Here is a 19246-nt window from a genome sequence, read left to right on the forward strand (position 1 = left end):
ATACCCAATGTAGGCCAATAATGGGCTAGCTTTTATAGACAAAACAGGCAGTAGTTGCTTTAATGCAACTGACATTATTATAGGAGAAAATAGAAACTTAACCATAAGAGTGTCAGATATTTTAGAGGAAAATAACACAGAGAACACAAATATAAAATGGCAGACAAGAAAGAACCTGTGTGTATAGTATTCAGAGAAGACCTGAAGAAATGATTGAGCAGAAACAAGAAGTGGCAGGGGAAGTGGGGTAGATAAAAAGGAAACATGTTCTAGGAAGAGACAAAGCCTTGACTATAGGGAAGCCAGCACACATCATCAGCAAGAGATACTTGTATTCAAAAGATGTAAAGTAGAGTCACATTGTTGGAAAGAAAGTTACAAGGTATGAGGGATCCAGTCATTATCTGAATCATATTGGTGGAGCAGAGTGCCTGGGGGAGAGGTCAGCATTCTTCTTCTACACAGGGATGGTTGGGACAAGGAGCAACAGCTGGCAGTTAAGTTTTCAGTAACTAGAATTCTATTTGGTCCCAGTACCTGATTCCTCCAGGGAGGGGAAGCTGGTCCTTCATGTTAAGACAATTTAAAGAGTACTTCTAGCTTACTAGCCAAGTTCACTGACCCAGAGTCTTCCCAGATCACCATGTACTGTTCAAAATAAGTTTCTTGACCAGTGACACAATTTCAAGCTTGGGCTCTGCTGTCTTAACATTGTCTTCGCTGGGTACTTTTGAGCTGCCTACCACTCATCTTGGTTGAATGATTGGAGATACAGATAAAGATTTGCTTTAACAGATATAACAGTTAAATTTGTTTTAGATTTGATTTAGATTTGTTTTAACATATATAAACCTCTAATATGAGGGGCTGGAGATTTAGCTCAGTCTTAGAGTGCTTGCCAAGGTTATAAATAGTCCTGGATTCTGTCCACAGTACCACAAGTTCAAAAAAAATCTACAATATTGAAACAAAATGGTTAAAATCTATAGGAATATTTAACTTGGAGCCCAAGAGCAAAATGTTACCAAAGATAACTGAAATATAACGTTTTAATAACAATTAGCAACTATCTTAATTAAAAATTACTTATTACTAGAACTTCAGACATGATTTCCGAGTATTTTGTATGTGATAGGATATAAAAAGAATGAATCCAAATCCCTTTAAATATGTTTGCAAAGATTTTAATTTCAGTTACTAGCAAAGATTTAAGACAATATTTCCAGGATTAATAGAAATGAAAAACAATAGAACTGAAGAATATTGATGTGCCTGACATGGTACATAGGTAAATAATTGGAAATGCATATTGAAATGTCTGTCTTACCTGGGTAGAGTATGCAGTCCAGAAATGACAAATCATCGATTGCAATGTCTCCAGTGAAACCATCTCCCACCGAAGCTTCCACTAAAATCTGATGAAAATAGAAGACAGTTGTTATGAAACTTGTGACCTAAAAGAAAACATAATCTTTTGAATAGTTGAAAAAAATACTTAGCAATAGTCTCCAAACTGGTTCTTTTGCCTCTCCTTGGATTCTTCCAGGAACTGAAAGCACTTACTATTACTGTTATTACATTAAACTACGTGGCTCATTCTAGAGAGGAGTTTCAACAATTTGAAGCTTCAATATGTCAGAGTATAGCTACTTCCCTATGACTTGTTCTTCTGAGCCTCTAAGTACTTGAAGGTTATTTATTGCCCTCTAATCTCATTTCTGCTCCTCTGTATGTGTATATGTATTGTGTATTATGTAAGTATGTATCTGTACATGTATGTATGAATCTGTATATGTGTGTACACAATTATATATGTATATGTATGTATATTTAAGCATGTATGTATCTATCTATCTCTCCATATATTCATCTATCCATCTATACTTCCAAGTTTAAACCTCTCATAATTCCAGAAACACAATTTGTCCCCAGACTTGCTTGCAGGGATATAGATTTTCAAGGACTTTCAAATATTTCTCACACAGACCTTATTCAGTAACACTTCATGAAATTGGATAATTCTTATTAGATCTCCTTGTGATACATTAATCACAATGAACTCAGATGACATTGGTGCTGTTACTGGAGCTGCAATTCCACCAAACTCCAGTAAAACATGAAATACTGACACACCACAATAGTATACAACAGATTGTGACTATGGCCAAGATTTACTATAATAGAATCAATCATGATGAATTATTCTAATACTTATGCAAATGTTTGCCTACTTGCTAGGCATCCTGCCATAATTTAATAATAAAGAACTTCTAACAAACTCAAAGGTATAAAACATTTCTACTACTATAAGTACATGTTTCCCATTTCATTTTTTTCTTCACAAATGTTAACATACTGGAGTTAAAATTTTATTTCATTTTAAAAATACTATCCTCCATACATGACATACATACATTATGATATACATTATTTATTCATGTCCTAGTTCAAGGACAGAGTAGTGGTTTCGTTTTGTTGTTGTTGTCGTTTTTTGTCAGTTGTGGCACTTGCACGCAGGTTCTAGGTACGCTGTCTCTGAGCTTGTTTCTCAAGGTCAGCGAACCACCAACAACTTTGAGTCACAGGGCCACTTCTTGTTTTTGAATAGTTAATTGGAGATAAGGGTCTCACAGGGACTTCTCTGCCCAGACTGGCTCCAAATTGCAATCCTCAAATCTCAGCCTCCTAAGTAGCTAGGATTACAGGTGTGAACTACCAGTGCCCAACGTCAAGGATAGGTTTTTGGGTTTTTTTTGGGGGGGGGGGTGGTCATGGGGCTTGAACTCTGGGCCTGAGTGTTGTCCCTCAGCTCTTCAGCTCAAGGCCAATGCTCTACCATTTAAGCCACAGAGCCACTTCTGGTTTTCTGAGTGGTTTATTGGAGATAAGAGTCTCATGGCCTTTCCTTCCTGGGCTAGCTTTGAACAGAGACCCTCAGATCTCAGCCTCCTTAGTAGCTAGGATTACAGGCATGAGCCACCGGCGCCCAGCAGGATAGGGTTTTAAAAATCATATTTCTGACTATAAACTTTTGCAACCTCCCACCAAACTCTATTCTTTAATGAGAACTACCACGATTTTCTTAATGATTTATCACTTAAATAAGTTGATGGACTAAGAAAAATTTAAGCATCTGACTAATAGACAAATATAGACATTGCCTGAAACACTCTTCATGCTATTTAGTCAGGAAAATATCTTTGGGCTCACAATCAATCACTACAAATGAAAATGTCTTCTTTTCATCTCCACAATAATTGAAAACAATGTAGAAAAAAAACAGGTGTGCTGGTAGCTCACATCTGTAATTCTAGTCACTCAGGAGGATCACTCTTTGAAGCCAGCCTGGGCAGAAAAGTCCTTGTTAAAGTCTTATTTCCAATTAACCACTCAAAAACCAGAAGTGGTGCTATGGCTAAAGTGGTAGAGTGCTAGCACTGAAAAAAAAGAGCTGAGTTCAAAAAAAGATCCTGAGTTCAAACCCCATGACCCCATGACCACCACCAACAACAACAAAAGAAGTAGAAAAAATGTTCAGTACAGAAACATAAAATTATTCTCAATCAAAAGAAATAAACCACCACAATTTGGCAAAACTGAATATTAAAATGTTCTCTTAGAAGAAATAACTGTTATTAGGAGAACCATGAAAGGGCATAACAAAAGTACATTAATAACTAATAGCAATTGACTTGGATCAATACATCTCCAAGAGAAACTACAAGGAGAAGAAAAACACTGAGATAAATAACACTGTGACTAGTCATACTGCTAATGCTTATTATGAGCTTATTCATGAGAAAGAATAGAAAACTGATATCAGAATCCCAAAGTTAATGGTAAATGTTCTTGTTAGTGTACAAGGGCAACTTTGGAAAAGTATGGACCCATTCATATCTCCATTCTAGAATATGGCTTAACTATTATTTTAAGGTGGTTGTACATTAAAGAATTGCTCATTTAGGGTCTGGGAAGGTGGCTCAGTGGTAGAGCGCTTGCCTTGCATGCCTGAGGCCCTGGGTTTAATTCCTCAGCACCACATAAGCAAAAAGAAAAAAGCTGGAAGTGGCGCTGTGGCTCAACTGGTAGAGCACTAGCCTTGAGCTGAAGAGCTGAGGGACAGTGCCCAGGCCCAGAGTTCAGGCCCCACGACCGGACCCCAAAAAAAAAGAATTGCTCATTTATAAAATTTACAGCTAAAGTTGTGTAACACAGCTAGATCACACAAGGTAAGCAGCACTTCTAAGAGAATGTTGTTTACACAAGCATACTCCTGTTAGAGGTAACTTCCTATTACTTTGAGTTTTTCAAAGTATAAAAAATGGAACTAAGCAAACTTGTAACCTCTTTCCATTGACCAATCATTAATTTCAAAAATAAGAAAATACAACATATAAATTTTGATATATCTTCAAAAAGACTCAAAGAAATTCTTGCCTAAAATATATAAAAATCACAACTGGAAGGCCAATGCACTGCTGATGGGAATTCAATATGATACATTTGGCAAACTGATTTACATTTTTTCAAAATTGAATATACATTTGCACACAATGTGACAGCCTACAGGTAGGTTCTGTCTACCTAAAAGAAACGAAGACATATGTCTAAACCGAAACACATTTATAAAGTTTATTTAAGCCTTATTTATAACCTCCAATACTAGAAACAGTGAGTATATATTTCAACTGGTGAATAAATGAACTGTGATACAAGTCAATACCCCTCAGCAAAAGAATAAACCAATGACAATTGCAACAACAGCTATGAACTGCAAAAGCATCATATAGTAAGTGAAAGATGTTGGAGTCACAGGCAACATACTTCACCAATTCATTAATGGGATGTTGTAGTAATGTCAGAACCTATGAGAAAAATTATGTTTATGTCACCAGTTCTAGGTAAAAAAGGAGACATAGGCTACACAAGATGAGAGATTTGGGGTATCTGATGACCTATACCACCTCCAAATATTCTGCCAATATTCTAAAGTCTTGGTTCCCAGCCTGTGACAATATCGGAGTTGAAGGAACTTCTGGGAGGTGGGCTCACTGGTTTGGAGGCTGGGCTTAGTGGGGGGAAGTTAGGCCAGTTATTGAATTGTTGTCCCCTTCTTCTCTCCTATCTGCTTTACAGCTACCATAAAGCACACACTCTGCCTCTGCCCATTATTCCCATTATGATGTACTGTGTCACTTGACAAAGTGACCACAGATGAAAAGCTCTGAAACTATAAGCCAAAATAAACATCATGAGCTTTTAGGTGGTTTATCTCAGGTATTTTATCACAGTGTGGATAGCTGATGAACACAGATGCAAATAATCTCTCTTCAAGTGTCTGCTGACTGCCCAACTGTGTGCACTTGTTGAGGTGCATGGATCTGAGGAGCTGAACAAGATGGCATGTGCCGATATAAATGCAATGTTGATGAACAATAAGAGATATATACTCTATGCGGATGGCCATAAATCATCAGTATTTCAAATAATCACTCTCATAAATTTTCTCATCTGCCAAAGAATGCATAGCATTTTACAGCTAGCATATAGTTGTGTCAAGCATCTTATTCTGATTTTCAATTCAGTTATGAAACATCATCCCTTGCTATGTACTAATAATTCTCTTGAGAACAAGTATGTGTAGTTTTCCCTTTCTAATAGCATCCATTTATTTTACATTTGGCTTCTGCATAATAAAAATGCAAAACAAAATGAGAAGCATTATAGGAGCGCTCTCTCTCTCTCAGCCTGAGTTGACTAAAGGTCATTTATCCAATTTCTATAAACAGACAACTATCCAATAATTTATCCTTTTACCAACTATTCTTGTGAGTGCCTCAAAATTTGGCTTACAATTTCAAACTTCCTAGGCTAATATTTAGGGGAAAATCTGCTGAGCTCAACATAAAAGAGGTTTTAATTATCTTTAGTATTGTTTACATAATCCTAAAACCACTCTCTATGAAATAAAAATCAGATTTGCTCTGACAAATTTTATGTTTCTATCTCCATCTTGGGTCATACTGCGTATACAAAATGGTCTAGAATCACTAGAGTAACTCAATTATAATAGCAGACATGACAAAGTATTTATCATTAAATATAGACCATAAAAGCTGTATTTAAACTGCAAGAAGCTGGATACAGACATATATAATAAAAGTGAAACTGTAGTACAAGTAGAGTTAAAATACTGAAAGAGATAAGTAGACCACATAATATGAGAAGATGACTTTAAATTAAAAACAAAAACACAGTGTGCATGATAGTGCATGCCTGTAGTCCTTGCCAGTCCCAAGGCAAAAGTAACTAGATTGGGTCAGAGGCCAGCCAGGGTAGAAGTATGAGGTTTTATCCAAAAAACAAACTAAAAGCACAGGATCGAGCCATGGTTCAGGTACTAGAGTATTAAGCAAGCACACTCAAGGAGTTCAATCCCCCAGTACTTGCAAAAAAAAAACAACAACAAAAAATTCTGAGATCTACCTAATCCATCTGAGTTTTTATTTTAGGGAAAATCATGTTACTAATTTTATTATCTTCTGGCATCAAACTATATTTCTTCTCAGCTAATGTCTGGCTTTATAACATATGGATTCCTAAGAATCTTTGATTCTAAAGAGCAAAATGAGTATCTACGAGGTCCTTTTACTGTTCCCGTAGTTACCAGGAAGCTAGAACTCATCCTGACCTTGATCTTATCATGAAGGGTAATGGAGTCTAAATAGGGAGCCCTGGGTTATACCCAGGACTTGAGCTCGCAAGTCAAGTAAGATGGTAATATTTAGAGTAAGATACTGGCTTTCTAGTTACCACAATCCCCAGTACTGCCTATTACACATCTAACATTATGACTGTGAATTGGCACTTATCATCTCGGACATGGTATACATCTGTCATTTCAGGTCTCTTGCCTAGTTCTCATGCACATTTGAGTTCACAGATTCCTTTGGGTATGTTTTAAGTCAGAAACTCTGAAGAACCTGTCCATTTCCCTCTGTCAACAGAGACCATGGTGGCAGCGAAGCTTGCCTTTGCTGTGGAATGGATGCAGATGTGACAATGTGAAGGCCATTCACAGTTGACCTTTGTTCTGAGGCTGGACTGTGCAGAACATGGGAAATCCACAGAGAAGTAATTCACAGAAAGCACTCCCCTTAGTTCTCAGTGTACATGCAAGTTGAAATATTTAGACCAATGAAGCCACCTTTACAGCTTATAATGTCTTATTTACTACTCAACTGAACTGAAGGCATTTATCTCTTTTGCTAGGTTCTAAGATGGCCAAGGCCATTCACATGCTCTTCATCTAGCTCCTCTCCTGCCTGCAAAATTCTGTTCCTGTCAAGGATTCTACTGTGTTGAAGGAAGAAAGAAAACAGATTGAAGGATGATGGGGTGTGCTTGAGAAAGTAGGGTCATTCAGAACCTCACCCATGCTTCTTTCCTTACATGAAAATAATGCTCTTTAGTGAAAGGGATCGATATATCTGATCCTCTCTCCATTTTTATACTTCTCTTCTCCCCTTCCCTCTTCTCATCTCCTTTCTCTCTGCTCTCCTCTCCTCTGGTATCTCATCATCTTCTCCTCCTCCTCCTTCCTCTCTGTAAGGTATATTAAATAGGTAGGTTTCATTAGGTAGCCAATGAAGAGAACACCATGTGCTATTCAGGCAGGAAAAGAAGTTTATTTAACGAACTGCTGCCCCTGCTGTGCATGGTGGAGAGGCATGGCTGAAAAGGAAAAGGGGCAACCCACCCCTGGGCCAGGACTTATCTAGGCCAGGGACAGGAAGAGGTGTGGCCAGGTGGGGAAAAGGTGTGGCCACATTGGATCCGATGTGACCTCAGGGTCTGGGACCTTCCTAAGGTCAGATGGGAGGCATGTGGCCAGAGGTGGCCCAGGATGTGACCTAGCAGGAGGGGAAGGTGACTGCTTCCAGGTCTGCCATTACCTAGGTAACAGATATTGGGCAGAAACTTAGCCAGGGGTAGGGAAGTGTCCCTGTGCAGACCTTACACTCTCCTCTCTTCTCCTTCCCTTCTCTCTCCTTTTTCCTCTTCTTTCCTCTTCCTCCCACTCCTCTTCTCCCATCTTTTCTCCTCCTCTCCTCTCCTTCCCTCCCCCTCTCTTCTTTTCCTCCTAGTCTCTAGATTTTCAGGACAAGTTTCAAGAGGGTCTCTGAAGATCCCATAGCCTTAAGTACCCAGCTCTTGGCATAGTGACCTATACATGTAATCTCTTGCATTTTCAGGGGGAAATGAGTATCTACTTTCAACTGAGGCCACAGATGTAACTAACAAGGCAATAATGGCTTCCTGTGTGTTGAACATGGTGAAAATGATTACAATAAGCAGTTAATTTGTCTTGTTATTTCACACAGATGCCTAAACTTAGCAAATCCTACTTCTATTTGCACTTAGAAGCTTTCTCTCATCATCACATAGACTTGATCTTGTATTCCAATTTAAATTCTGTGGTTGGTTAAATTTTATACAGTATTATGCTGCTTCTCTTTTTTCCATGTTTTGTTTGCATTCCAAGATTCCTTTGTCCTTCATTCTTTGGCTACTTCTCAAGTATCATTTTTTTTTATCTGAAATAGCATCACTTTCTGTCTGGAATAATAAACTTTCATTATATATATATATATATATATACATACATACATACATATATATATAATAGTTTAAAGTATTTTTAATTTTTTTTTAATTCCAGATCTGGCTATACAGCCCAGGCTGACTATAAACTCTCAATCCTCCTACCTCTGCTTTTCAAGCTCCTGGGATCACAGGCATGCATCACAATACCTAAAAAAACTTTTTATCAATTTAGTACTAGGACCTTTAGGTCCTAAATCTTTATTTTATACTTAAATGATACATAAGAAGTTTAAATAACTACATGCCTGTAATCATAGCTACTTGGAAAGTAGGGACATGAGGATCAAGGCCAGCCCAAGCAAAGCTGGCACTAGACTCTATCTGAAAAACAAAATAAAAGCAATTGACCTGGGAATGTGGCTCAAATTTGAGAACATATAGGAGAGGGACCTTGGATTCAACCCCAAGTACCAAAGATAAAATGATGTAAAAACATTCAAATGAACATCTACTTTCTGAGTGATTATGAAAGTCCCAGAGCTTCTGTCTGATTTTTTTCTTTTCATTTTTCTTTTTGTTTGTACTGGACTTCTGAACATTTTTTACTGATCACATAGGTAAGTTATAGAGGAATTTATGCAAATAGCACAAAACCAGTTCAGCTAGTGCTTTGTACTTCGATATTTGTTATCTCACCTCAGAACTGCAACATTGACTCAGGGTTTAGCTGTGTCATATTATCAATATAACAACTTCTGTTTTTGTCACATCTTTCTGTATCTTTAAGGCTCTTCATATAAATGTAGTCAAATCTTCACGCAGGAGATGATGCCTTGTGTCCCATATGCTCCTTAATGTATTTATTATTGTAAGATTCCTGTCCACTTGGAAACTGCTGTGAAAAACTGACTTTGGTGAAATCTGATTTAAAAAATTATCTTCTATGATTTTGTTATTCACAGGTGGAAACACTTTAGTGCCTGATAAACCACTGATTCTCAAAGTAGCACTGGAGCGTATTTTGATCATTAATGTTAACATAAAAAGCACATTATAATATAGCTTAAGGGGAAAAATATCTAAGTTATCAAATTCTTTGATTTAGCATTCATGCTATCTTAGATAAGGCTAAAATATACAACAGATCTTAGAAAACCATAAATTTATAAGAATGCCACATGGGAGTATCTATAAACTTTGTAGATTTTTAGCATAGTAACTAAACATACTTCCTAATTGCTTTGGAATGGATAATTTTAATTTGAAACTTTTTTGATCATGCTAAGGGTCTTTTCCTTCAGTATTGGGCATTGAACTCAAAGCCTGGATATGCTAGGCAGTCTACAACTTAAGCTTGGTGGATTTTATTTTGTGTTTGACGTAAGTTCTCACTAACTTTTTCTAGCTAACCTTGTATTTTGGGATTCTCTTGCCTCTACCTCCCAAGTAGCTGGGATTACACATTTGCACATCAGGTTTGCTTTCTTTTCTTAAGCCCCTGCCCCATACTTTATCTTTTTCTGAGTTTATGAAGCAGAGGTAGATAACAAGACTGAGTATTCTTTCAAGAAAGATTTTTTTGGTTTTTTTGTTTTACACTTCCAGGGAAATGGCTAATTCATTTATTGCATATACATGGCCACCTTTCTGGATTTTGAGTCTGTAAGATTGGCTACCTTATCTAAACTGACTGTGTTAATTAAATTTTCTTGCTTACATACTTGCTCCAAGTTTTGCTGAAAACTTTCTTAGTAATTTCACCAAACTAGGTAGCAGCCCTTCTCATGTACATATTTAAGTGTTGGAATTCTTGATCTCAGGATCAAAACACAAAATGAGAAAAATTTTTAAAAAAGGAAAAGAAGAAACATCATGGATAGAATGACCTCTCCAGGTTGAGCTGATGTGCTTTCCTCTCCTAATGATGGCACTGCTCGGGTTGTGCTTTGCAAGCTCACCAACTCCAGTTTTGCGCGCAGGAAACCAAACCGGAAGTCTTTATCATAGACAAATGAATCTATTGTACTCCGGGAAAACAGGGAACTAATATTCAAATTTTCTCTCACTGCAAGATTCAGCAGCTCAGCTGGACAACTGATTGCCCTAGTTCTTCCTGAGAAATACATTCCAACAGAGTCACCTTAACTTCCCCTGACACAAGATAAGACTGAGTTCCTTTTTTTCCCCCCTCTTATCCTTGGGTGTCCAGCCACTCCCCCAGGCTTCTGTTCAAAAGGATAAATTAGTTTCAAGCCATACTTTAAAGCAGAAATCCCTTTAAAGCATTTGGATCAGAAATGTCAAGTCAAATAACATTTAGAGAGTCTCTCTTGTACGCAGGTATTCCTGGCACAAGAAAATAAGCAGGAAGGTCTCATTCCAGCCTCCACTCAGTGGGAGCAATGGATTCACATTGGTCTGGTTTTCTATGACCTGGAAAGTTTCTCTGGGAACTAATATAAAACAAAAATTCGAATTTATTTGTAGTAGAAAACAAAAACACAATTGTAAAAGTAAGCATTATGCCCACCTTTGGTCCTCAGCTCCACCCAGACCTGCTGGCCTCTCCCTCTCTCCGCCCAGACCCACCTGAACTCCCATCTACCTCACTTCTTACCCCCCCCCCCATCCTGCTGCTACCTAGATAGCAGAGGCTGCTTTGTGTTGTCTCTCCAGGAGAAATATGGCTCCTCTAATAAACCTTGTATTAATCTTTCTCTTGTGCCTGCCCGCCTGCCTCTGCATGGTCCCCTGGCATGGATGTGATGGATCCTTTCATTGATCCTTTCAGTAAATGTATCTGAATACTTTTACTAAATGCTCATCAAATTATGGTTATCAGCAGGCAAGTCTGCTTGAACAAAATCAAGGTCAAAAGTATGCTTGAGCAGGTGCCAGTAGCTCACACCTGTAATCCTAGCTAATCAGGAGACTGAAATCTTAGGACTGCAGTTCGAAGCCAGCTCAGGCAGCAAAGTCTGTTTTACTTTTACCACCAGTTAAACACCAAAAACCTGAAATTGGGACTGTGAGTCAAGTGGTAGAGTGCTAGCCTCAGGACCAGCATACACACAAAAAAGTATGTTGGTAAGAAGACAAAGAAGAAGTATCTGCAAGCTAACACAGACAGCTGCATAAGAAGGAAAAGGAATAAGATACTGTGACACAAACAGATAATATCTTCACCATTAACAAAAGCTTTTGCTAAGAATATTAAACATCTTAATTCATTATAATTTGCCTATCTTCCATTCACTGAATTTAGGTGATACCCTTTTATGCAATTTAAAGGGAGAATATGAGCTTCTTGATGCTATTTAACAGATAAGATAGAATAAGTTGTCATAAAATCCAATTCATTTTCAGATATTTTAGAAATAGATTTAGACTTTCAACAACTCTATTACCAAATTTAGATATCATTTAATTGGATATTTTCCCAAACATCTTACCATCAGAATTGCCAAGGACTTTTGTTAAAAACAGAGATCCTCTCATGTCTGTCATTCCTGCTGTTCAAGAGGCTGAGATCTGAGGACCAAGGTTTGAAGCCAGTCAGGGAAAGAAAGTCCCTGAGACTCTTATCTCCAATTAACCACCAAAAAGCTGGAAGTGGAGCTGTGATAAGAGTGCTCTTACACACACACACACACACACACACACAGATTCTTAGAGCTCTCCTTTAGAGTTCCCGATATGATGCATATAGGTCAGACACTGGGAATCTGAGGTTTTCTAGGCATATATGTAAATTAGGTCAAGAGAAACTAATTCCAGGTTCTGTACATATGTACAGAAATGCATTCTTATACTTGACAAATATGCCATGTATCATACATGCACAAACATATACACATATATACACACTGATAAATGGCTTAGAAATGTAAATTATTCTGCCTGAGAGCTGACATATAAAATAATACTTTGATGGCTCTTAAACCACTTTTCCATCTATCTAGCCATGATAGAGAGAGAATATATATTATTTATAGATTACATTATTATATACCTAGAGAATATACATTATTTATGGATTTGAGTGTTCCAGAAGCACTTCACGTTTTTTCCTAGACTGGAGGATCCTTAATCATACCTCGTCATTTCCTGTAGACTAACTAAAACCTTGAGTGTAAATTATTTTCAATTTGGGTGGGATCACATTGGTTTTTTTTTTCATAAGAATTGTTTCAGCTTGTTCTAGTTCTCCATGATAGGTACTATGTTGGTTCTTAAGTCATCTAAGATTCCAGTAATGACATTTCAATGTCTAAACAAAATCAGAGCTATTACAATATGGAATCCACTTGAGATACCATGTGTTCCTACCTGCTTTTTATCCCTCGATTAAAAAATTTATGTTCATGCAGTGTCACAGCTCATGGACAGAAACCACAAGTCACCAAATAGTGACTACATCTTCACTGCCCCTCTCCTGGTCCTTCCAATTCACCATACCCCTGCACAATATGCATACAGCTGTCCACGTGATACCAACAGCTGTGTTTGTGCTTTTCACTCCATGGTCCCACAAGCTCAGCATACTAAAATCCTCAGATACTGAGATATATACTCTTGTGCAGAGTAGCATCATTTTACCGACATATTCTGCTGTGTACTACAGATTATTTCTAGATTACTTATATTTCCTAATAGAATGTAAATGCTTTGACAATAGTCATTATACTCTATTGTTGAAAAAAGTCTACATGTGTTAAGTAAAGTCACAATATTTTACAAGTATTTTCTACCAGCATTTGGTTGCATCTGCAGATGCACAATCTGCTCTGATGGAAAATCAAGTATATTTGCTTTTAACGTATGCCCAAGGATAGAAAATTTTCAGATGAGTCAACAAAGCCAGAATAAAAAGTGATTAGTCTGTGTTTAAACTGGCAAAGTATCTCAGCAGTAACTATACCTCAAAGTCAATGTAGAGTGTAAGTAATGTGTTAAACAGATTTTTTGTTGAGTTGCATGCTATTATGTGTGTTGGGTCTACAAAAGAATAAAAGCTGCAATTATTAAAAAGTGTTAAGTGTTTTAAAGTGATAGAGTTATTCTCATTTTGAATCATAGTTAGAGCAAGACTTCACTTCCTCTCTCTAAATTCTTAAATTAATTTTACATAAAATTATCTAAGCATACAAGGAGAGATAAGGAAGTCAGTGAAGAAACTAACATAGTGAATCACAAGTGCAGCTATGAATGCCACCCAGTGGGTCTAAAGCATGGATGGAAAAGTAGACGTTAGTTTGGATAGGAAAATGGAAAGTCATGCTACATATAGACTTCTAAAATATTTCCTTTGGAAGATTTTAAGGATATAGCATTCCATTTCATATAACTAATAAGATCTTAGATTTAAAAGTAGTTTCCTTTTATTTTATTTTACCAGAAATTTTATTTACAATAAATATTTCCCATAAATATTCGTACAGGAAATATCATAGAAAACCTAATTTGGTGTAAAGCCAGACACCTTCAAACTAAGCTTATTCTTCACCCACCCCAATCCAACAGAGAGGTATCATTCACTAGCTATTGCTGGAGCACTGTAGTCTCTCAGGTTCATAAGAGTACCTTTGCCTTGAACTTAAAACTGTACATAATCAGGTTACAAGACTGGCACCCAAAGTTCGACTTGGTGAGGACATTTATGTAATAGTAAACGCTAAGATCTGTGTTTTTAAAACCATGACCATAATTCAGACCATAAAATCTCAAGATTTTGTTTAAATCCTGGGATTTTTTAATGAGCACTGCGGTAGAGATCACGGCACACAGGGATTCACGAGGCTGGCTATTGAGACTCCTTCAGGAGGTTCATTGATATCATTTTTTAAAATTCATCCCAGGTATCTCTAAAGTTATTTACATCAATTTCTTTATGGGGGCATTTTTGTTCCTGGGAATGCCTAGCTGAAGGGGTTTAATGTTTTGTTTATTTTTGTGCCTGTCTGGATCCTGTCCCTGAGCTTTTATGTTTTCTCGGGACTAACACTGTACCTTTGAGCCCCAGCTCCACTTTGGGCTTTTGGTATGAGGGAGTTGGCCTTGTAACTCTTGCATTTGGAACTAAAAACTCAGTCCTCTTATTTATTTTTATTCCCAACAGAAGCAGCAGTCAACCTTGTGATCAAGAGAAAAGGATTGGATATCCCATGGAGAGGAGGAGAGAGAAAAGCATGAGGGACCACGGTAGAAATGCGAGGTGACCATGATGCTGCATTAAGTCATCCCAATGCCAGAACCTTCCTTTCTTAAATCTCCGCTTTCAGACTCCTTTGCATTTTCTTCATCCTTGTGTGGGTGACTTGTGTCTCAACTTATCCAAGGAACACTTTTGAAAACATTTGTTTTTCACTTCATCAGAGAACCATCAACATTCTCCTACTTTCCAAAACAGCAGATCCCAGCTTGTTATCACATAGAAAGGATTAAGAAGAAATGACATAATTCCTAACACAAGTTTCAGTTAACGGAACATTTTTCTCTCTAAGGTAGGAAGGAAAACTGCGGCAGTGTTGATAGTTTACCTGCATTCTTGAAAGTTATGCATGAATTATTAAATGGGTAACTCTTAAGAGGTTATGTGCACAGAAATGACAACAGTCATGCCTGAGGATCACGTACCCTTTCAAAGCTCAAGAACAATGGAGAAAAAAAAAATCCCACTTCTTTCATGATGCTGAGAGCACATAATGGCCATATGGAATCCACAGTGGCTGCTCATAAAGGGCAGAAATCAGAAAACAGCTGTAATTTAAAAAAAATTAATTGGATGCCTTATGAAATAAAGCTACTCTCTCTTGTGTAAATTGGAAAACAGTCATATTGAGTTTTGTCTTTTTTTTTTTACAGTTCCCTGGGCTACTTTTTAATGACAATGCTGAGGAGTTGTGGCAGAGGCCCTATGGCCCATAGAGCTCAAAATACTTGCCTCCCAGGTCTTGAAAGGACAAATGTATAGACGTCTAGTATAAATTAAAAGGCTTTCATGATCAGAACCCATAACACAATTAAAAAGTCTTTTTACAACCTTTGATTTTTTAAAATAGATTGTTTAAAAATGTAAAAATGCTTAACAGACCACTCAATATTGAATAATGAGACCAAACTGGTTTAAAGTTGCCTTTTTAAAAAGCATATTTCCTTCCTTAAAGATTTTCTAATCACTGAAGCAAATTTAAGAGCTTGGTGCATGACTCCATTCCAATACTGAAAAATGTGTCAGGAATATTATAAATCCTCCATTTTTCATAGACTCATAGCTAAGCTTTTGAAATACAAAATCTGCTTTATGTAATAAATATTATCTTAGGCATACTCATAGCTGAATCCTATAAAAAGGAAAAACATATGTGCAGGAAGATTTAAAAATATTTGAAAAATTACAGAGTAATCATTAAAGACAAATTTCCTACATATTAATCTTCTTTTATGCACTTTTGATGATTTCATAAATTATGAAGCTACAAATAGAAATTTAAAACTATTTTCCCTAATGCAAAGCAGAATAATCAAAGCAGGTATTTTGTTCAAGAATTTAACTAAGGGAGAAAGAACATGAAACACAGTAAAGCTAGGTAGATCATAAAGATGGCTTCTCAAGCTGATCATTGCTATGCTGCCAGGTTCCGACTTTATTGGAAGCATCAAATGAAGTCATTTAAGAATTGAATTGTTGGGGCTGGGAAGGTGGCTCAGTGGTAGAGCACTTGCCTTGCATGCCTGAGGCCCTGGGTTCGATTCCTCAGCATCACATAAGCAAAAAGGGAAAAGCCAGAAGTGGCGCTGTGGCTCAAGTGGTAGAGCGCTAGCCTTGAGCTGAAGAGCTGAGGGATGGTGCCCAGGCCCAGAGTTCAGGCCCCACAACCAGACCCCCCCCAAAAAAATAAAGAAAGAAAAGAAAAGAAAGAATTGAATTGTCAGTCTGAAAGGAAAAAAGGGCTTCATCCCTATTGACCATCAGTGGTCCATGTGCGAATGCTTCCCCAGCTAGAGTGAGAGGAGACATGGGCTGTGGGCCAGTCTAGGCAGGTGCTTATATCACACCTGCACCAATTCATCAAAGCTCGAGGTTGAAACCCATGCACACCCACTTGCCACTGCTGAGGCTATTAAAATAATACATGGGGCTAAGAGATAGAGAACAAGTGTCCCCAGAGTGCTCAAAGGAAGGTCCAACTCTCTTGAGACTGGAACTGGGCATTTAAATTTATATAGCCGCACAGATAGGAGCCTTCAAGTGCTGGATGCTTCTGTTAGTTCTCTTCATCTGTAAAACATTCTCCCTGCAAGAACTCACTCTGTAATTTCAAACTACCCCCCATCTTTAATGATTTAAATCTTCTCCACTCCACACTTTTCCTTTAACCTTTAGACTAGCTGTCTTCTTTTATTCTTTGATGTCTCACAGACATTCAGATTTTTAATATATCTAAAAACAAGCCTGAAATGTCCTTGTGCCTTCTTCCATCTCATGATTCCTGGTGGTGTTCTCACTGGAGTTTTGAATTATCCTTGATTCCTTCCCATTCACTCCATACATGCAAGCATCGGTGAAACGGTTGTTCTTGATCACTTTTATTCCATCTGTTCTAGCCTATGTTCTCAGTGATGTGGCCCTGGTTATCTCTAATGTAGACTAACCATCTGTATTGTTAATAGTAGTCTTCCTTCAACCCTGTCCTTCTTAGAGCTAACACAGTAGTTTCTCTAAAAGGCTCTGATCAGCTTGCTTGCCTGATGAAAACATTTAAAGTCTCCTTATCTCCTGCAGAATAATTTGCTATTCTTGACCAGGACATCTAAGATATTCCTTGACATGGTTTCTGATTTAATTTCCGCATGCCTTATACATTATAGTCCATACCTTCTGAAATTAGTGATTCTCCACATAACAGGCTGCTCCTCATTTGTATACATTTGCATGGCCTTCCTCTTTAATTCCTGGCCCCATCTCAATGGGGCATCACTGTCCACACTGTGAGGTTTACATCACTCAACTCCTTCATCATCACCACCTCTCTGAGTCTGATGTCTCATCTTTTTTATTGTTATTATTGTTTGGTATCCATGTCTCTCCTAACACATCTACTTCATGTACACAAAGATGATGGCCTATCTGTGATTCTACCATTCCCAACTAGCATAGTACCTTGAACACAGAACCCATCATTAATGAGCAAAGAAACATGTCCATATCAATGGGCATAACATAGCATGTAGCATATATTTTTTTTAAATATTGGTTCACCTTGAATTAAGTTAAAATACAAAGAGAATACATGCCCAGAAGTTCATGCTATGCTTCATTCTGTCAGGTAAATTGTTTACTTATGGAAACTCAGTTGTTTTCCCCCCAAAAAAGAGATAAAAACCAAACAGTTAATGGCTATCTTTAAAGTGAAGAGCTGTTGATATGTATCAGTAAAATCTTAATTATCTAAGAAATATATAGACTGGAATCTTAAATGCTCTTTAGAGTTCAAAATAATTAAAGTTCATGTAAACTTTAGAACTTTATGTACTCTAACTCCTGCCTTGATGTGATTTTAACCGTATTATGTGGCTTCTTGGAATATTTAGAAATACAAGTTGTAAGGTAATGTACAGGTGCACATTACATTTGTACAACAACAAATGTCAAACTCATTGGTATTTCTGTGATGAAACAACTGGCATAAATACCTTAAAGGAGGAAAGATTTATTTGGCTCATGGTTTCAGAGGTTTCATGGTCAGCTGGTTCCAGTCCCACGGACATGAGACAAGGCTAAGCATGTGGTAGGGCAGAGACGCTCACCCCACTGCAGGGATTAATCAGAGAGGTAGGGGAGAGGCACAGGAGACAGGAGATATCCCTCTGAGGCATTTACCAGTGACATATTTCTTCCAATCAGGTTCTACTTCCTAACATTTCCGTCACCTCCCAGTGATGCCATCACATTATGAGTCCATCAGTCAATTCGTCCATTCAGAAAATCAAAGCTCTTGTGAAGGACTTAAAGCTCCACCTCTAGAACACTTCTGCTTCTATCAGGGACCAAATCCCCTCCACATGATTCTTTTGGGAAATAACTTCATATGAAGACTATCTAACTTATTATACCAGCATAGGTAATACCCATCAAAAAGGAAAACAAGAGTCAGTGGTCCATGCCTGTAATCCAAACTATTGGGCAGGCTGAGATTGAGAGGTTCATGATCAGCAAAGTGTGAGAGACCCCCTTCTCAGCCAAGGGCAGGATGTAAAGACTCTTATTCTGCCTTTTACAGGAACTCCAAAATAATTAGATCTTGCATGTGTCTGGACAGAAACTTCAACCCAATCTCAAAAATAACCAGAGAATTGGGCTGGGAAGATGGCTCAGTGGTAGAATGCTTGCCTCACATGCACAAGGCCCTGGGTTCAATTCCTCAGTACCACATAAGCAGAAAAAGCTGGAAGTGGCACTGTGACTCAAATGGTAGAGTGCTCGCCTTGAGCTGAATTGCTGAGAGACAGGGCCCAGGCCCAAAGTCCAGGCCCTACAACTGACAGAAAGAGAGACACAGAGAGAGAGAGAGAGAGAGAGAGAGAGAGAGAGAGAGACAGCACCAGAGGTGTGGCTCAGTGCAAAGAATACCTACCT

General features: G+C 37.8%; 1 protein-coding gene across 1 annotated transcript in view; it reads right to left on the minus strand.

The window, feature by feature from the left end:
• Positions 1 to 19246, minus strand: part of Malrd1 (MAM and LDL receptor class A domain containing 1) — a 504118-nt gene that overhangs the window by 351920 nt on the left and 132952 nt on the right. Inside the window, exon 19 of the mRNA XM_013014599.1 lies at positions 1328 to 1415. Within this exon, the coding sequence (XP_012870053.1) occupies positions 1328 to 1415 (88 nt within the window). The remainder of the gene's footprint in view (positions 1 to 1327; positions 1416 to 19246) is intronic.

The sequence above is a fragment of the Dipodomys ordii genome, unplaced genomic scaffold (assembly GCF_000151885.1).
Source record: "Dipodomys ordii isolate 6190 unplaced genomic scaffold, Dord_2.0 Scaffold24, whole genome shotgun sequence".
Taxonomy (NCBI): Eukaryota; Metazoa; Chordata; class Mammalia; order Rodentia; family Heteromyidae; genus Dipodomys; species Dipodomys ordii.